Below are 20,039 nucleotides of genomic sequence, written 5' to 3'. Positions count from 1 at the left end.
TATTCAATGTGCTGCACGTCAGGACCATTGCTTTTGAAAAGGTAAAAGATTTGAAGAAGATTTATAATTATTCCTTATAAAAACCCAAATGACAGACCAGAATCCAATATACACAGTTAACACAAGCAAGCAATAGATCCAGATGATGAAGAACAAAAATATTTTAATAATAATTTAATAATATCCAATTAAAAGACTTATTGATGCCATTATGTGTAATAATAATAGGAATATTTTATTCAAAATATACAATTTCAAGTAACCTATTACTAATAGATTACTGAGAAGAGATAAAATAATCAAGGCACTACGGAGGAAACTTCAAAAGAGGTTCCTGGATAAAGTAATGAAAAAAGTTTTTACCAAGTGAAGGTGTATTAAAATGCATTCACTTATCCATAAAATTCATGATAGCGTATGCTGTTGCTATCAGTCTATCGTCCGATCGAATCACAAATTCAAATTTCACTTTCCATGCTGGAAACGAAAGATGTGGGAAATCGTCTTCGTGGTAGTTTCGTATGTAATAAGATCCCTGAAAAACTTTCAATATATCATATCATATATATATAATAATAATGATTTTCATTTTCATATACTATACAAATTACATGATACAAATTACATACAGTTATATCAAAAATGAATAAACAAAATAATCACAGAAGCCATAGGGATCTATAGCTTCTTTGTGACAAAATATATAATAAATATGTGAAATATATCTGAATTGAAGGGGAAAGGGGGAAGAAAGGAAGGAAGTAATCAATTTGAAAATAAGTAACTCTAAACATGGATATGTAGATCATGCAAAGAAGTAACTTTCAGACACAAATTGAAAGAAAGTCCTTCTGAAACAGCTACTTTCATATACACATTGAATTACACAAATTGAGTAGAGAAAATTATCTTCTGTATAATTTAGTGTTCATATAGAACACGATTTTTTTTTCTTTCGTGTAATTCAATGTTTATATGAAAGTAGCTGTTTCAGGAGGACTCTCTTTCAGTTTGTGACTGAAAGTTACTTCTTTGCATAATCTACACATCCATGTTTAGAGTTACTTATTTTCAAATTGATTACTTCCTTCCTTTCTTTGGAAGATTCCCTCATATTTTTTTGTATCAAGATGGAGTAGTAGAAAGCCAGAAACTTTCTTTCCCAAAAATTAATCACTTCTAAAAATATAACCCCTTCAATTCAAACATGAAAAGTATTTTGAAAGAAAAAGAGAAGTATAGAAAATTGAAAAATATATCCAACTATTTCAATGATAAATAGATAGATGTAGGTAAGACAAGAGGTTACTAAACTTATCCAAAATGTGTGACAAAATATATAATAAATATGTGAAATATATTTGAATTGAAGGGTTTATATTTTTAGGAATGATTAATGGAAAAGAAAGTTTTTTACTTTCTACTACTCCATCTTGATACAAAAAAAAGAATATGAGGGAATCTTCCAAAGAAAGAAAGGAAGTAATCCATTTGAAAATAAGTAACTCTATACATGGATGTGTAGATCATGCAGAGAAGTTATTTCTCAGACACAAACTGAAAGAAAGTCCACCTGAAACAGCTGCTTTCATATAAACCTTGAATTATACGAAAGAAAAAAATCTTGTGAAACAAATACTTCTATATGAACACTGAATTATACAGAAGATACTTTTCTCTACTCAGTTTGTATTCCAAACTTTCGTTGTGCAATAAAAATCAGATATCATTCACATGAGTTCTACTTTTCTCATCATTTTGTTTCGTATCAAGATGGAGTAGTAGAAAGCCAAAAACCTTCTTTCCCATAAAATATATTATAAATTCAGAAAATACAATATTTGAAAAACAACTATTCAATGTGCATTTGTGCATATCTGAATAAAACAACACTAAATGTGTATAGCCAATATGCAAATATGCTGAGGAGTGTTTGGTCATGTTCGAACATAACAAACCAAAATTTTTGCGTCGATATGTGACAAAGTAGGAAACATGGATCCATCACTTCACTCCGGAAGCAAAACGTTCGTCATCTGAGTGTAGAGCGTAGTATTTACATATTTATTCAGGTTTCGTTGCTCCCAACGATTTCATTATTTTTTCAACTGATCAGTACTGTAGATCGCTGTGGAGAGTTGTGTGATGACTCTTACCTAAGACCTTCCGAAATATGTTTTAGCGTTTATTACATTATCTATATCATTATTCTTCTTATGTTCGATAAAACCGTTTAACATAACATTTTTTCACTCATTTCATTTTCAAGTTTTTATTTTCCAATTTTGTTACTCAATTTTTCTCATTCTGTTTAGTTAATCTAGTGCCTGAGTATTACAAGGTTTATTTTCCAAAATTTGTTGCAATCTTACTCCTCAATACATAAACCTTCCAAACAATTCACTCGACTTATTACCACGTATGCAAACTATATGGTTTTAGGGTGAATAACATATACGCCGAACTGACGGTACATCTGTTTCGTAAATTTGAGTTCGACGAAACTGAGACCAAACAATTTCTGCAATGTAGCCGATAGCGCCGATTACCAATCCTTTCGATACGTCAAATTGAAGGAGTTGTGAAATAATATGTAAACCGCCATTTTGTAGCTGCGGCCATATTGAATTCTCGTCTTTTCTAAGTGTACTATTATTCTACTAGTCAAACCCTGTCTTTTGATACCCATATTGGGGTATTTGTTAAGAAATAAGGTACCTGCAGGTAATATGGCCATGTTAAGGCATTTTGTGCTGTAAGCTGGAAGCTTCACTGATATTAAACATTTTCTGGTCAAGGTCATTTTCTTTGGAGATTCTTTGGAGAACAAAAAAAATTTCAAATATTTTCCAAAGTAAACAGAAAAAAAATCGACATAAAAAAGATATAAAGTGGCCATATTGCCAACCTATTAGGGTAAGGAAAGCTATAGTGCTATTTTATGACTGAAATAAAAAAAAATTACAAAAATATTTATTTATTGACTTAAGAGTATTCAACCTCTGCACATTATAATAATACATTTTTCATTCTCCTCGCAATCTGGACACAAAAAAATTGTTAGCTTGTCCTGTGACATCAGACCAACGCACTCTTCGTGCACGTGCATGTGCACGTACACGTTGCAGGAAGTGCACAACCTCATTCCAGCCTATCGGTCTTCAGCACATAGCTTACAAAACCGGGATTCTTTATTTTTTAGCATTTTGGATGTTTGTGATTTTTTTTTCTCACTAACCAACTTCTGGGATTGGATGCCCTTGGACGTTTTCTTAAAATTGTCATGGGATATTTTTGAGAAAGCAAATAGATCTCTTGATACAACTTGAGCTCGGCTGTTAATAGCAGGTTTCCTAGGTGTTTTAGCTTTCATTGTTGCTGCATCTGGAGTATCAAGCATTTTTGTGAAAGAAACGTCAATTTCCGGACAATCACTGTGATTTTCCTTTTCCGACTCTATTATTTCATCATCACTTGAATCATGAACAGTAAATTCTGACGAACTGGAGCTTCATCGGGGGTAAGTGACCGCCGCCTTTTTTTTATCCGTTGAGTACCCGAAGTGAAAGGTAATGAAATTATTTCATTTTCTTGTTGAGATAACAGCGTATTGTCCTCACCTTCAGGCTGATCCAAATGTGACAATTTACTAGAAGCAAACGCTATTTCAGGAATTGCGTCCGGGTTAAACGGGTAAATACCTGTCGATGAAAATCCTGACTCAATATTCGATGGAGTCATTGTTTCGTCCCAGACAGTTGAAAATATAGCCCCAAAGCGTTGTTTCGTGATTGCTTGGTCTCTGTGGTTGACGAAATATTTCATTACCTCGTCATCCCAGTAATACTCAAAAGCTCAAAATACTGCTCTATCCATCGGCTGGAGCTCATGAGTTGTATTACTGGGAAGGCAATATAGCGTTATCTCATGTTGTTCAGCTGTTGTCACAATACTATGATCCAAAAGCCATTTGGCTGCATCAAATATTATTAAACAAGGACCGGCGGCTTTAAATTCAGCAAAATGCTGAATCCACAGTGAAAATGTATCAATATACATGCTACCATTAGTAGTCATATCGGCAACCTTACCTGGGGGCAAAGCGTCTGTCCATTCGGGTTTAATACGCTTTCCATTAAATAATATCATGGGAGGTATTGACGAACCGAGAGCATTACCACATGAAACAATTGTTAAGCATTCTCCATGCTCATCTGCAACAATATGAACTCTTCTTGCTCCTTTTTTGCCAAGACTTTCTGCTGATGGTGACAACCGACACTCCTTCTCATCAACATTATAAATCCTCTCTGGTTCATGTTTTCTGTAGGAATATAGTAAGTGGGCAACTTCGCCATATTGCAGTACATGGCCATATTAACTTCAGGTACCTTATGTAATCCGTCATTTTGTATCTGCGGCCATCTTGCATTTACAATGATACATAATTCATTGAATTATATTGTAATCAAAACTGAATGTGTGTACCAAATATCAGATCAATCTGTCAGCAGGAAGGGGGTCGAACTTCAATTGAATTTGACAAAAAACAGAGCAAGCTGAATGAAACCGTTTTCCATTTGAAACAACTGAGTTTTGGTCAATTTTCATATCTTCAGATTCAGTAAATGTTTCCGAACACCATGTATAACCATTTTGAAATTATTACTCCTACGAGACGATGAAATGAATCATTTCGGTGAATCAATAACACTAGTTTACAAGCAATTTACGACTGTATGCCAATGTTAATTTTTGGTCGTCCCTATATGCGAAAATGAAAAAATTTCCTAACACGTAAAATTTTTGAGTTGAGATTTTTTTTGTTTTTGCTATATAAGTGGTCAGTTTTCTCCTAAATCGCAGAAACAGCCAATTGATCTGATGACCAAAGTAGTTCACCATGAGTATTTTGGATGTGTTGCTGGTGATAAAGATCGGGATTGGGCTCCTCACGTATGTTGCCAAACCTGTGCAGCAAATCTAAGTAACTGGTTAAATGGCAAAAGCTCTTTTACAATTCCAATGATTTGGTGAGAAACAACAAATCATTACTACAACTGTTACTTTTGTAACCTCCATTTTGAGCATTTAGAAACTTGAGTTTCTAACAAACTGACCATACCACACAGTCCCCTACGGCTCTGTCGTCTTTTGTATGACAAACGTACCTGGTTTTTCAAGAAAGAGCAAACACAAAATTATATATTCGAATATTTCCTCTGCAAGAAGGCCGGTTCTTCATGGAGAAGGTTTAACTATTCCAAAATCTCCAGCAAACTGTGAGGAAGATTTGGAAATGTATGATGACCAGGCAGGTTTCCATGATGTGCCAGAAAAAGACGGTCCTTATTTTCCCGAGAGTGAAGGAAGAACACCTCGACAACAACCTATAATAAATGACCTAGTTCGGGACCTCCACTTGTCCAAAGAGAATGCTGAACTATCAGCAAATTACAACAATGGAATTTACTAGCCCCTAAAACCAAAGTTACAATATTTAGGAACCGTTACCATGAGCTATCCTCGTTTCTTACTATGCAGGATAAAATGTATGTTCGTGTTAATCCAAATGGTGTGATAGAAAAATCAGGATTTGCACTTAACCCGGACGAATGGCGTTTATTCATAGATTCCTCTAAAACAAGTTTAACAGCCGTTCTGCTCCATGATGGTAACAAAAGACCCTCTATTTCTCTTATAAATGCAGTTGCCATGAAGGAAACACACGTAAGTATGTCACTTATTCTAAATGCAATTAAGTTATAATACGTATAAGTGGCTGATATGTGGTGACCTAAAAGTCATAGGTCTTTAGCTACAGCCAACTACAACTAGTTTTTTGTTTTGATAAAATTGTTATTTTCTGTTAATCTTTTTATTTTTTTAGGGATTTCAAATCAATTTATATTATATTATACAATGGAAGTCCGAACGGATGAAATACACCACGAAAAATTGTCAACCACCTTCAAATAAACAGTTTCGTGCTACCGTTTTGAGAAGAAATGGCTACTAGAGGATGTGTTAATTCCCTTAACAGTTTCTGTTATATTTGTGGGTCTTATATCATCAAGAAGCAACAAAGGAATATTTCTCATTCTGTTCAGAAGGTGTATTTTGCATACTTCGGTATTAAATTAGGGGACCAAGATAAATCTTGGGCTGCCCATATAGTGTGTTCTGTGTGTGTTGAAGAAGTTAGACAATGGTTTCAAGGTGAGAAAATATCATTTCGTTTTGAAGTACTCATGGTTTGGTGGAGAGAGCCTAAAAATCACAGAGATAACTGTTATTTCTATTCTTGTTCAGTGCAAGGTTTCAATTTGAAAAACAGGAAGGATATTTCATACCCCACCAACAAACGTTCAGCTGTTCGCCCTGTTCCTCATGGAACTAACTTGTTTATTCCTTCACCTCCGGATACCTTGGACAACATTTCAGAAGATTTAGACGGAGAAACACATAGTAGCAGAAGCGACAGTGATGACAGCTACGATCCAGGTACCAATGACCCTGAACTTTTCTCTCAATCAGACTTGAACGATACAGTACGAGATCTGGGCCTCCCGAAGGACTAAGCAGAAGTTTTAGGGTCTAGACTTGAATAAAGACATATGTTAGCTTCCGATGTTTCATTTTCATGGTACCGATTTAGAGAAAGGGAATTTGTCCCTTTTTATACAAGAGGGTGACCTAGTATTCTGCAGCAATGTACCCGGCGTCATGGAAATGTTCAACATAACGTATGAACCAGAGAAATGGAGACTTTTCATCGATCCATCAAGAATAAGTTTGAAAGCAATGGGAACCAATATGCTTCTGTGCCTGTTGGACACTCAATCCATTTGAAAGAATGTTACAAAAATCTTTCAATAAGCTCAGCTACTCTTATCATAAGTGGACCATTTGTGGTGACTTCAAAGTTATTTCAATGTTACTAGGTCAACAAACTGGTTACACTAAGTTTCCATGTTTCCTTGTGAATGGGATAGCCGTGACAGGAAACAACACTTTGTCAAGCAAGTGTGGCCAATAAGAAAGGGTCTTATTCCTGGAGTTAAAAATGTTGGGAAACAAAGTTTGGTGGATCCTAAAAAAATCTTACTTCCACTATTCCATATCAAATTCGGGCTTATGAAACAGTTTGTGAAAGCATTAGACAAAGAAGGAGATTGTTTCAAATATCTTTCTAAAAAGTTTTCTGGTCTATTCGATGCTAAACTAAAAGAAGGGGACTTCGTTGGGCCTAACATAAGAACTATTTCAAAAGATGAAAGTTTTGTCACTAAAATGGAAATGAAAGAAAAAAATAGCCTGGAATGCATTTAAACTTGTTATAACAGGCTTTCTTGGAAACAAAAAAGACCCAAACTACAAAACTTTGGTTGCTGAATTGATACAAAACTACAAAATGTTGGGCTGCAACATGAGTGTCAAAGTCCATTTCTTTCACTCACATCTGGACTACTTTCCCGAAAATATAAGGGCTGTTGGTGAGGAACAAGGAGAACGGTTCCATCAAGACATAAAAGAAATGGAACGCAGATACCAAGGTCGGTGGAATGTTAACATGATGGCGGACTACTGTTGAATGTTAAAAAGGGAAAAATCACAAGAACACAGCCAAAAAAGTACCAAAAGAAGCTTCAACGGGAAAAAAACCTTTTTACAAAGACTTATGATCACTTTGCAAACACTTGTATATCACTATTATGCTTAGTTTAGCTATGCAGCATTTTTTTTGCTTTTACTTCATGTTAAAATAATAAAAATGAATCCACAATTCCTCGTTTTTTTATACTCTTTCAATTATTCCATCCTTATTTTGTAGGCAAACCTTACATGATAGATAAAACAAATGCCATTTTTGAAATCAGCGCATCAAACTACATTAGGATCAGTTAACGAAATCAAAACAATTTTTTAAAAAGTTTTTTTTTCCAGACCTGTGTAATGTTATCAAAACCTTTTGTCTAAGTGAATCCCCGGTTTTTTAATTTTTCTATCAATGTAATAGTAATTTCACTACATAGATTGTATTGATATCCACTATTGAAGTTTTACAAAATTGTTTGTATTGAAAAAGTATCTCATAAGGAAAGGATTAATTAGTTTACTCCTTTTCATACCTTTTGGATAGGGCATCTCACGTCGAAATTCTCCAATTTTTTATACTGCTGAAGGTTATGTTTTTCATAGAAAATGTTCAGAAACATGCAAATATCTCCCGAATATCTCAATGCCGTTGGCTTGTAAACATTATCTGCAAACTTATATACGATGACCGAACCCTGAAAATAAAGTTTTATTACTTTATCATATCTTTCATTCGAAAATAACTCCAGGTTCAGGTGAGAACACCATACTCCTTGTACGTGTGGTAGATACCCAACGGGAAAACAACAACTAACCCAGCTAATGCCGCGCAGAGAGTTGAAGTAAAACCATCAGTCACCTGTGCCACGTCTTCGATTTGGAAGGTTCTTCGCAAGTTATTTCACACTATGAAAAGCAGAAATTAACTTGGTCAATACGACCAACCTATAGACCGGTTTCGGGGTAATTGCCACATCATCAGTACACAACATGGTCTCTTCAGATGGTTCTACTTCAACTCTATGTGCGGCATTAGCTGGGTTAGTTGTTGTTATTCTGTTGGGTATCTGCCACACGTACCTACAAAGTCGTAGCTTTACATGATAGGCAAGGGGTAAGGTGTTTTCACCTGAGCATCGAGCATGTCATGCCTCTTTCCAGAATATTAATCTTTTAATATTATTATATTATTATATATATATATATATATATATATATATATATATATATATATATATATATATATATATACCAGGTACCAATGACCCTGAAATTTTCTCTCAATCAGACTTGAACGATACAGTACGAGATCTGGGCCTCCTGAAGGACTAAGCAGAAGTTTTAGGGTCTAGACTTGATGTTTCATTTTCATGGTACCGATTCAGAGAAAGGGAATTTGTCCCTTTTTATACAAGAGGGTGACCTAGTATTCTGCAATATATATATATATATATATATATATATATATATATATATATATATATATATATATATATATATATATATATATATATATATATATACATATATATATATATATATATATATATATATATATATATATATATATATATATATAAATATATATATATATATACATAGATAGATTTTGAATGTTTTTGTCTGTAAAACTTCAATTAGTTGGATTTTGGTAAAGTTATCTTCAAAATACAAATTGTTATCCATTTCAAAACTTTGTATTTCATCTTTCCTCGAATTTTTATTCGATACTTTGATGAGCCGTCGCGAATGATAGGAAACGTTGTCAAGAACTATTACGCTATTCGCATCCAAATTTGGGACCGATGTGTTTTTAAACCATTCCTCGGAAATATAAGCTTCCATGTTTTTATGATAGTCAACATTGCAGTCCTCAAGTTTTTTCCACGTAATTTCAAAGGATTCGTAACCCCTCCCTTACTTCCTCCGCAATGCACAATGATTACTCGCGATCGTCTGTTTGCAGGCATGTTAGGCGTACATATTCTCGAATCATCAGTCCACCCTTTCGTAAATACCAACTTGGTGTCATACCAAGTTTCGTCCATATAGGAAATTTGCCATTGTTCTTGTCTATATTTAGTGAATTGTTACGCAATTTCACTATTCTTCTGCTTTCCATAACTGCCTGAAGTTTGTTTATTATTTCAAATCTAAGTCCTAGTTTCTTCATCCAATTCTGAAGAGTTTTGTCACAGCAGCTCACGTTAAGGCCGGAAGTATTCAATTCCTTCCTAATGATTTCAATTGTAGGAATCTCATTGCTTTTGTAACAGTCGTATATAGTTTTTTTCAATGATTTCATTAGATGAACATCTATAAAGGTTATGGTAATCCCGCATCACATCACGTCTTGCGTTGATAAGGTTGTTTTTGACTATTTTACATACAGTTGAAAAAGGAATTTCGGTCAAATCTGATGTTGCTTGTAATAGTGTTTTTCTCTCAAAACTGAACTTGATATGTAGATTCTTATATACATTGTGTTTCAATATTCAAATGCATCCGAATTTCATTCACTGGTATCTCTTTTTCGCATTGTTCATCAGCGCTATTGGAATCACTACACAGGAAAAAGTCTGTGTTGTTATCACACTCGTTATTACCATTAGTATTTGTCCGAAGACGCCACATTTTAAACAAATAACAAAAATTTCAAGTAACTAAAAATTCACTAATATCGTATTTCAACACACAAATCGCGATCAGTTCCTGAACTCAACATTGACGACACCACGGCAGTACTCATCGCTATTGGTCACCGTAACATGACTTCAAATTTAATTTCATGACTCTACAGCCAATCATAAAACTTGGTTAGTAAAAATTATTCAATACGTAGCGCCAATTCATCAGTCCACCTGGACTAATTCCTAGCGGCATTATTTCTTTGTATTGGTTTTTTTGGCCTCTGAGTTCGCCGATAGCTTTAAAAATTATTATATCAGTTACTTCGACTATACATTAGAGGTTACAGGTCAATTTCATATGATTCGGATAAAAGGTTTCACAGTTTTATATGTCTGTTAGATAAAATGTATTTGGAAATTCGGTACCTTCCTGCTTTCTTATGGTTCGACTCATTGGATGTGGAGTCTCGTCATGTTATTTCCCGTATTATTTTCAGCAATCCCCTTCAATTTGAGATGCATATCATAAGGTATGTAGTAAACATACATTGATTTCTAAGATTATTTAAAATTATGAGATTGCACGTAATTTGATCGATTCAGCTTGGTGTACGATGAATTTATGTACCAATTATTTCAAAAATGAGAAAACGGTAATTTGAATAGTTAATTGTGAAATTACCATAATCAATATGATGGATAACTCAAAACAGTTCACACTGTAAAGCATGAACGTTTACCGGCGATTTGGGATGGGTATGTATAAACTTAAATACAACACCAGAACACAAACTTTCGCATCAAAGTCAGTCCAATAAAAACTAGAGTGAATTTCAAACATTCCTCGATGAATGAATTTAATAATAATTATAAGCAGGGATGGCCACTAACACCCTTGGTGCAAAACCGGTCAGGCAGCCTAATAATCGAGGAAGAGGCCCCCTCAATCGACCGCTCGGAGGTGTCAGAGGCAAGGTGGTGGGGCCCATATCGATGATTTGCCTACGAGAGTAGTGAGTCCGCGCGGAGAGTGTACATGGCGAGATTGCATGCTCTGTGGTGTGAAACACATCCGGAGCATGCCGCCTTTTCCGCCCAAAATCTTAAGGATTACGTATCCTATCTTCGACGGCAGGGCTATATAGCTCCTCCAAAGCCTGCTAACGAAGTGGTAGAAGTCACAGTTCTACCACCCGTTGGCACGGCTGGAGGGGAGACTCGCATCATGTCACCAATGGAGTCAATCAGAACACGCAGGGCGCTCCACAGGCGCTCCACTGGCGTGTTTGGATGCGGAGGTTCATAGTATTCTAAGAGAAGAGGCTGACATCTGGCAAATTAACACCGATGTGTATAACGTCGTCCAATCGCTTTCCGAATCGGTAGGACGAAATACCGGCCTTGCGGTTCGGAAGATTGAACGGCATGTACACAAGATGGAGGATAAGATCACGTCGGCGAGACAACACGCGTCTCGTATCCAATGTGTGATGGAATACAGGGCGACCAACAGGCCTTTCACGCCCGCAGTGCGGCGAATATCCGCCAAACTACGACGTATCCATCACACTTTGAGTCAATGTTCCGCGAGAAACCTTCTCGCTTATTCCAAGAGACTCCACGTGTTGTGGATAATCCGCCGACCGCTGATCAGGTGGAATCCTTCTGGAAGGATATCTATGAACACCCGCAGCCGCTCAACTTAGACACTCCAGCCCTAACGCAGTTCAAAGCTTTCAACAGAAAGCTTCGACAGCCTGAGCTCAATAAACTGCGCAACACGATAACCCCGGATGACTTTCGAAGAGCCCTTGTGGGTTCCAAGAACTTTCATGCTCCAGGCCCAGAAGGATGAACACTCATTGGTGAAAAAAAATACCAAGTACCCACCGGCCATCTGGCCAGAGTTTTCAACTCATGGCTGAACGGAGAGCAGCCGATTTCGGATTGGTTTGTCGAGGGGCGGACCGTTCTCATCCCAAAAAACGGAGACTTGTCGATTTCTAAGAATTACAGACCGATAACATGCTTGAATTCGTGTTGTAAGTTGTTTACATGCATCTTATACACACGAATACTCACCGCAGTTGACCGAGTGTTCGAACGGATATATGAGCAGAGAGGGTCGAAGAGAGGAGTTGCTGGATGTAAACAGAACGCAGGACTCTATATACAATATAAGCGCAACCTCTCTATGGCCTGGATCGATTACCGTGAGGCATTTGATACAATACCGCATGAGCTCATCTTGCATTTGCTCAGATGCTTTGCGGTACCCGACAAAATAGTGAGATGCATTGAACAACTGATACCTCTCTGGCGAACTCGCTTCACCATTACATCCGCTCTAGCCAGAGTCCAAACAGGGTGGGTCACTCTCAGAAAAGGTGTATTTCAGTTCGATTCCCTCAGTCTCCTTCTCTTCTGCATCTCACTATTGCCATTATCTGTTGCGCTCAGAAATACTCGAGGGTATAACTGTGGCACCCCCGGAAATTGGAGGCACAAGGTCACCCATTTGTTTTATATAGATGATTTAAACCAATGCGGGTGGTGGAAGAGTACACGCATGCTATTGGTATGTGCAATGGTCCATCTCGAAAGAGAACGATGCGGGAACCACGGAGAGGATGTGCAGCACGTAGATGGAAGCATCCTACACCATCTGGATGCCAGAGAGACGTATACTCACCAACAACGCCACTCACAAGAGGTAACAGCAGTGAAGAACTCTCTCTGCGGCAAATATCAGCAGATCTGGTCATCGGAACTGTCAAAGAAGAACAAAGTTGCTGCAACAAATATGCTTGCTGTTCCAATCTTACCCTACTCGTTTGGAGTAGTGGAGTGGACTCGAGAGTAGCTGTATCAACTCGACGTAGAGACTCGAAAAATGATGCATCTCTATAGGAGTTTGCATCCCAAATCGTGTCTACATGACAGAATGGTACTGGATACAGCCTGTAAAGTCGTCAGGAGTTCGGATCCCCTTCTTTGCAAGGTCCGTGACCATGAGAGAGCAGGAATTGGAGCATTTCTCTTCAGGGCAGCTGCCCGAGCAGCTGATAAACTCGACACTGAACGAGGTGACCACAACTCTGTCACCGAGTTGGAACCCGTTCAACAAAAAGTTTAGATAAAAGCCGCAGAGATCACCTTACTTCTGCAGGGACACAAGAATAAGCCAATGCATGGGGTCTTCTTCAATAACATTGGAGACCTTGGCTCATCAAAGCGCCTGACGTTCGCTTTTCTCAGGTCGAGTGGGCTGAAGTCGGAAACTGAGGGGTTCATCATGGCTTGCCAGGATGGTGTCTTCACCACCTTAGTCTACCGCAGTCGCGTGATAGGTATAGAGATTCTTGACACAAGTTGCAGGACCCGCCGCGAGACGCCTGAGACTCTAATGCCATTGCTATCAACATGTCCAACATAAGCTGTCTCGGCCTATATCCATCGACATAACGCGGCCCTAAGAGTGCTATATTACCATCTACGGCATTCTTACTGTATTGACGAGACACCGGTGTTGCGCTACGCTCCGGGGTATATTGAATCCGTTGTGGGGAACAAGAAGTGCCGAATTTATTGGAACTATTCCTTCCCCACCCTCAGGCTCATACAAGCTAATAAGCCTGATGTGGTCCTTCCTGACCACCAGAGCAAATCGATATTTCTCGTGGAGTTTTCAGCTTCTGGCGAGACAAATATCGACAGAAAAGGGGAGGAAAACGGATGAAATATCGAGATTTTCTCTTCGAACTTCGCAGACTCTTTCCAGATCACTCTGTCAAGATGGTTATTCTGATTCTGGTTGCTCTCTAATCTCGAATCTTAAAATCATACCGGCTTGCCGCACTAGGGCAGAAATCTTAGCCGCACATATGCAGAAGGCTGTCATTCTTGACTCACTGCGCTTGCTCAGGGCACATGATTTAAGGGTCCAATGATCACTCACCACACGGTGTGGCGAGTGGTCATTGGTTGATAGTGCTGGCGCGCCCTCCAGAATGTCTCGGGGTTTCAGGGGATAGGGCCTGACCAGCGCTCACTACGGTTAAAAAAAATCATAATAATAATCGTATTATGTGTGATTGATGGCTAGATTACTTTATGGTTGGTAACCATATAACCATACGGTAAACCATATAATAATAATCGTCTTTATTAGTTTAAAAAAATATATAAAAAAACAAGATTGAAGAAATACACCAACAGAAAATTTTTGAAAATGAAGGGCGAAGTTCAGTTCAGTTCCTGAATAAATTCAACAACTGAACTTTTTTTCCACTCAACCCTAAAAAATACCTCTGTATTGAGCTTTCTTCAAATAATAAAAAAACAAAGGAAAAATATACAAATTTGTCCACACTACGACAAGTAAGTACACAGAAGTAGAGGAAAAACGATGTGAAGTTCTGAAATCATATCACTGACGTGTATTGAATAAATGGCTAAATAGATTATACTTGAATTTTTGTAACCCAGCTGTACGTAACTCGAGAGGAAGGTCATTCATCACATGGCATATTTGATAACTGAAACAACTGCGGAAAAATTCAGTTTTAAAGAAAGTGGAGTTAGAAGTGTTCCCCTGAACCTGATATTGACGTTATGAACATCTGTTCGGAAATAAATTTTTCTTTGGAGATAGGCAGGCTTTCTGGTAAGAATAATTCCATGGAATAGGTTGGCGGCATGCAAGATTCTTCTGTTATTCATATTTAACCAATAGCCATCTTTGAGCTCATGAGAAATTCCCTGAGAACGTCTTATTCCATAAATAAGTCTCAAGCACGAGTTTTGTACTTTTTGAATTCTACGTTTATACCTCTCACACAAATGTGGTCCATAGACAGTATTAGCATAGTTGAAATGTGATAAACTAGTGCTTCACATAATACTAATTTCAATTTTAGTGGAAGATACTGTCTAACTCCATATATGAATTTTAAAGAAGAATATGCACGTCGTATTAAGTTATTCAAGTTATTTTCAAATCTGAGAGTGTGGTCAAGGATGACTCTAAGATTTTTCGCTTCTTCCACCAATTCGTCATTCACGCCATTGATTGATATATTTAGCTACTCTAAAATATCAAATCATTTGGACTTTGGTTCAAATAATAGAACATTTTATTTTTGAGAGTTTAGGAGTAAACAGTGTTTTGTTGCAGCCCTATGAAAATTTTCCAAGTCTTTATTAATTATCATGCAAGAATAATTTACATCTAGTGGAAGGAAACTATAATGAATTTGGGTGTCATCCGCATAGAAGTGCACCTTACAGTGATTCAAATTTTTGATAAGATTGGAGGAGTTAAGAGCAAACAGGATCGGCCCAAGTATAGAGCCTTGTGGCACTCAGCGTTGAAGAGATAGATGAAAAAGTTCCATCAAACGTAACTCTTTGACTTCTTCCATTAAGATAATTGGCAAGCAAGGTGATAGCTGAAGTTGACAGACCAACGTAATGTAAAATTGATATCAATAAATCGTGATAATCTTTATTTCAGGCTTATTATCCATCATATAAATCTATATTGGGCTTCTAGGTGGATTTGAAAATAATTTGAGAAAAGACACTTTTTTCCAAAATATAGTCAGATTTAGACTCATTCATAAAATTCTTGAAAGTTTGTGTTTTGAATCATTATATCTTCATATACAAACCTCCAAATTAGTTATTTCTTTCAGGATATTTATGGTGATATTCACACTGTTTGTCTTTCTATCTAGTTTTTTCATGACTATGGTCACATCCAAGTAGTCTGGATTTTGGTAGGTTATAACCACATGCTCAAGCTGGTGTACTCTATTCAGCTCCTGAAATATACGGATCTAGTTCAAATTGAAACTTATCTATTTTCAGGAGAGAAGGTTTGGCTATCTATCTACTGCTTCATCTTAATATAAAAAAGTCAGCAATAGGTATACATTTCAAAATCCATGGAGTCCAAAATGAATTCTGAAAATAAAAATGAGAATCCATAAAAAAATTGGCAACTATACGAGCCAGGACTGTATCATACAACTCTACCGTACCGGTACTTTGAAAACATGTTGATGGAAAATGTATACATGGATATACGTTTAACGTTAATACATACATATACATAAACTCCTGAATGATGTAAAAATAATGTCGAACCAAAAACGCTTTGATAATGTATTTGAAGTTGTTGAAGGATACAGAAATCATGATGGAATTAAGCTGATTATATATATACCGGGTGTCCCACATTTTATGTGACAGGCAATATCTGGTTTGTTGAAGGAGATACACAAAAATGTTTCATACAAAAGTTCTAGGAGTTCATGAGAGCTATATTTTGATATAATTTTTAAATATACAGGGTGTTTGGTGTAGGTGCTACAGACCAAAATTCCATTTTTTTTTAATAGAACGCCCTGTATATCATTACATATTCAGATACTACGTTAAATTCTGATATCATTTCATGTTTGGTTTTTGAAATTCGGTTACGACGATGTTGAGTTATTGCTTCAAATGTTAAAGTCTTGAGAACGACTATTATTTTTTAAAATATCTCATACAATTATTCTCTCTGCATCAGATCACATGAAAATTAGTCAAAATTTTGGGTGTTCGAAGTAATGGTTTCAATTTTGAGTTGTGGAATTCAGTCAGGAATCATTTTGAATATGAAACAATTGCGAAATTGAAAGAGGTGTATTCGAAAACAAATCTTTAATTAATAACAATGTAAATAATATAACTTGATAAATCATTTCATACGAATGGTAGGTACCTAGAAATAAGTCATAAAAATTGTTCAAAGTGATGCCCATTAGATATTATACAGGCTTCGAAACGTCGAATCACTTCTCTCGTATAAGTCGCTCTTATAATATCAGGCGTAATATCACTGCACGCTAGTCGAATTTTCATTTTCAGATCATCCACATTCAAAGGGGGAGTAGTGAAAACAATATCTTTTAAATAACCCCATAGGAAAAAATCAAGCGGTGATAAATCTGGGGAACGAGCCGGCCACCGAATTGGACCCTTATTACCAATCCAGATATTCAGTAACAACCTGTGAATTGTGAGGAGGAGCACCATCTTGTTGCCACCAAATTCCTTGTCGTTCTGCTATGGGAATATTTTCCATCAACTGGATCAAATCATTTTCTAGAAAATGTAAATATCGCAATCCATTGAGATTTTCATCGAAAAAGTAAGGTCCTATGATGCGGCCATTGAACAATCCACACCATACATTAATACCCCAAGTAGTTTGAAAATTACTTTCGCGGACCCAGTGGGGATTTTCTTGAGACCAATAGTGACTGTTATGTCGATTCACAACTCCATTATTGTGGAATCGCGATTCATCGCTCCACAAAATTTGACTGAATATGTTAGAACTTTCATGTAATATTACCTGAATACAAGCAATGAATTCAAGTCGCCGTTCAAAGTCCGTGGGTTTCAAACCTTGTACCAACTGAATTTTGAATGGGTGGTATTTATTTTCTTTCAGAATTCTCTGTACATTAGATTTACTCACACCGACTTCTTCTGCAAGAGTACGGATAGAAACATGTGGATGAATAATAATATAAGCCAACACATTGATCTCTAAATCTTCAGTTCTAACAGATCTCGTATGATGACGATGCTTTATAGTAGAAGGAAATGACCCAGTTCGCAATTTTTCTACAACTCTCGAAAAAGTCATTCGTGACGGAATGGGTCTGTCTGGAAAACGTTCTTGGTATAGACGTTGTGCTTGACGGCAGTTTTTCTGACATTCCCCAAAAATTAATAACATATCAATGCAATCACTTGGACTAAACGCGAAAGGCATACTGGAGTTTTCGCACAAAGAACACAGTTACTGTTTTGCAAAGAATCACTGAATCGAACTGACAAGTAGATACAATTCAACAACATTTGTTACTATGGCATCAACAAGCATAAGCTACTTGATGAAATTGTGCAATATAAAGCAATTCACCCTCAAGTTAGTCACATTCTCAAGAATTTCAATATTATATTCAACTGATATCGATATCGTATCGTAGAGGTGAGAATAATGGTTTGTATTCAGTAGTAGTCTAGTTCAATTTAATAAAAGATATAGACTGGATTCGTGTACGAGTAAATAAGTTTTTTTGAAACTTTATATTTAAGGAAAAGTGCAATAACTCAACAACGCCGTAACCGAATTTCAAAAACCAAACATGAAATGATATCAGAATTTAACGTAGCATCTGAATATGTAATGAAATACAGGGCGTTCTATTTTGAAAAATGGAATTTTGGTCTGTAGCACCTACACCAAACACCCTGTATATTTAAAAATTATATCAAAATATAGCTCTCATGAACTCCTAAAACTTTTGTATGAAAACATTTTTGTGTATCTCCTTCAACAAACCAGATATTGCCTGTCACATAAAATGTGGGACACCCGGTATATTCAAGTTAAGATAATTTGTTTTGATATATCGCTAACTTCTGATAGGTGGATTCAATAAATTTGCAGATCTTGTGGCGAAATTACGGTTACCATAATTCTTAGGTAACTTATCCACAGATATATTAATTCCTAATGTAACAGTAAATATATGCAGAGTAGGAAAAGGCATTTTACCAAACTAAATTACAATATGAATGAGCATTAACGGAATTCCATAAGAAATAATGGTGTGGAATGATTTTTTTCTCGCATTACCAGAAAAATACATATCCAATATATCTTTCCAAAAATCATTACCCTTGGCAGGTGATTCAACTCACACAAGTTTTGGGTGAAATACTGAAATTTCGAAAAGCTTCGAGAATTATTTTTATTGAGAAACAAAATTCTCACTTGTATAAAAACTCACCCTAGAATATGCACCAATCGTAAAAAGTAGTAGAAAAAATATTGTTGTTCCCATCTTCTGTGAAATGGAAGTATGAATCACTTGAAAATATGAGAGCCAAAATTTTATACATTCGATTCATCATTAATATAAAGATCTGATGAGATTCATGAATTTTATCAGTGGCGGGTTGTATATATTTATTTGGAGAACATTTTATATGGAGGGAAGTGTGATGCTGGTGCTAGTGCTGGATCTTCTTCAGAAATTTTCTTAAAAAATGGCTCCCACTGCGATACTTGTCTATGCGAAATATATATGAAAATTATAACTTTTTCTTGATACCCCTTGCATTTTAGAAAAATCTATCGAAAAACCTGTCGTCTACAGTTGTCATGAAAACGAGTCAAACGAAGTTAATGTGCTATGCACCAGATCGAATTTGAGTGAGATTATGGGCTCAAACGGCCTACTCATCAATAAATATTCATTTATTGAAACAGTTTTTTAGTCAACAATACCATATGAGCAACAAACATGATTAAAATACGAGTCCGCAAGGACAAGTTGCTGGAATTGACATTCATCTGAAAAAATTGTCATATCAAGTAGTAAAGAGAAGTAAAGTATCCTGGAATTAATAATTTGGAGAGAAACACCCAATGAAATCACTTGTTTGTAAGTATAATTAACAAGCACAAAATGTTTGACTCGGGTACTTGACGCGGCTAAATGCATCTACTGTACGTCGCGCATTCTTTTCGATTTCAATGAAATTGCTACTATGGAGAAGAATGTTTCGGTTCGAAAAAAAACTCATTACTCCAATGAAATTCGATTTAGACATTGAGATTCCTGAATACCATATTGATTTGTTGGTATCCGAAGTAGATTTTGAACTGAAGGACTGTTGATTAATTTCCGTGAGGTTATGTAAATCAATAAATTGTGACAAAGTATTTTTCATTTTAAT

The 20,039-nt window shown here is 36.3% G+C and overlaps 1 protein-coding gene across 1 annotated transcript; it reads right to left on the bottom strand.

Annotated features, from left to right (window-relative positions):
* Window positions 1-208: 208 nt before the first annotated feature.
* Window positions 209-19,198, bottom strand: LOC141487333 (uncharacterized). Its single transcript, XM_074186275.1, has 4 exons — window positions 19,088-19,198; window positions 15,902-16,054; window positions 8,133-8,294; window positions 209-535 (listed from the first exon to the last, which is right to left on the bottom strand). The coding sequence occupies exons 1-4, from the start codon at window positions 19,139-19,141 to the stop codon at window positions 389-391; spliced, it is 516 nt and encodes a 171-aa protein (XP_074042376.1). The 5' UTR covers window positions 19,142-19,198; the 3' UTR covers window positions 209-388.
* Window positions 19,199-20,039: the final 841 nt, after the last annotated feature.

This window comes from Leptinotarsa decemlineata, unplaced genomic scaffold, assembly GCF_025532065.1.
Source record: "Leptinotarsa decemlineata unplaced genomic scaffold, Ldec_3_MD MMD2_tig00078422_RagTag_RagTag, whole genome shotgun sequence".
NCBI classification, from domain to species: domain Eukaryota; kingdom Metazoa; phylum Arthropoda; class Insecta; order Coleoptera; family Chrysomelidae; genus Leptinotarsa; species Leptinotarsa decemlineata.
The sequence above is the reverse complement of the archived record's forward strand: the minus strand, read 5'-3'. Positions and strand labels throughout refer to the sequence as shown.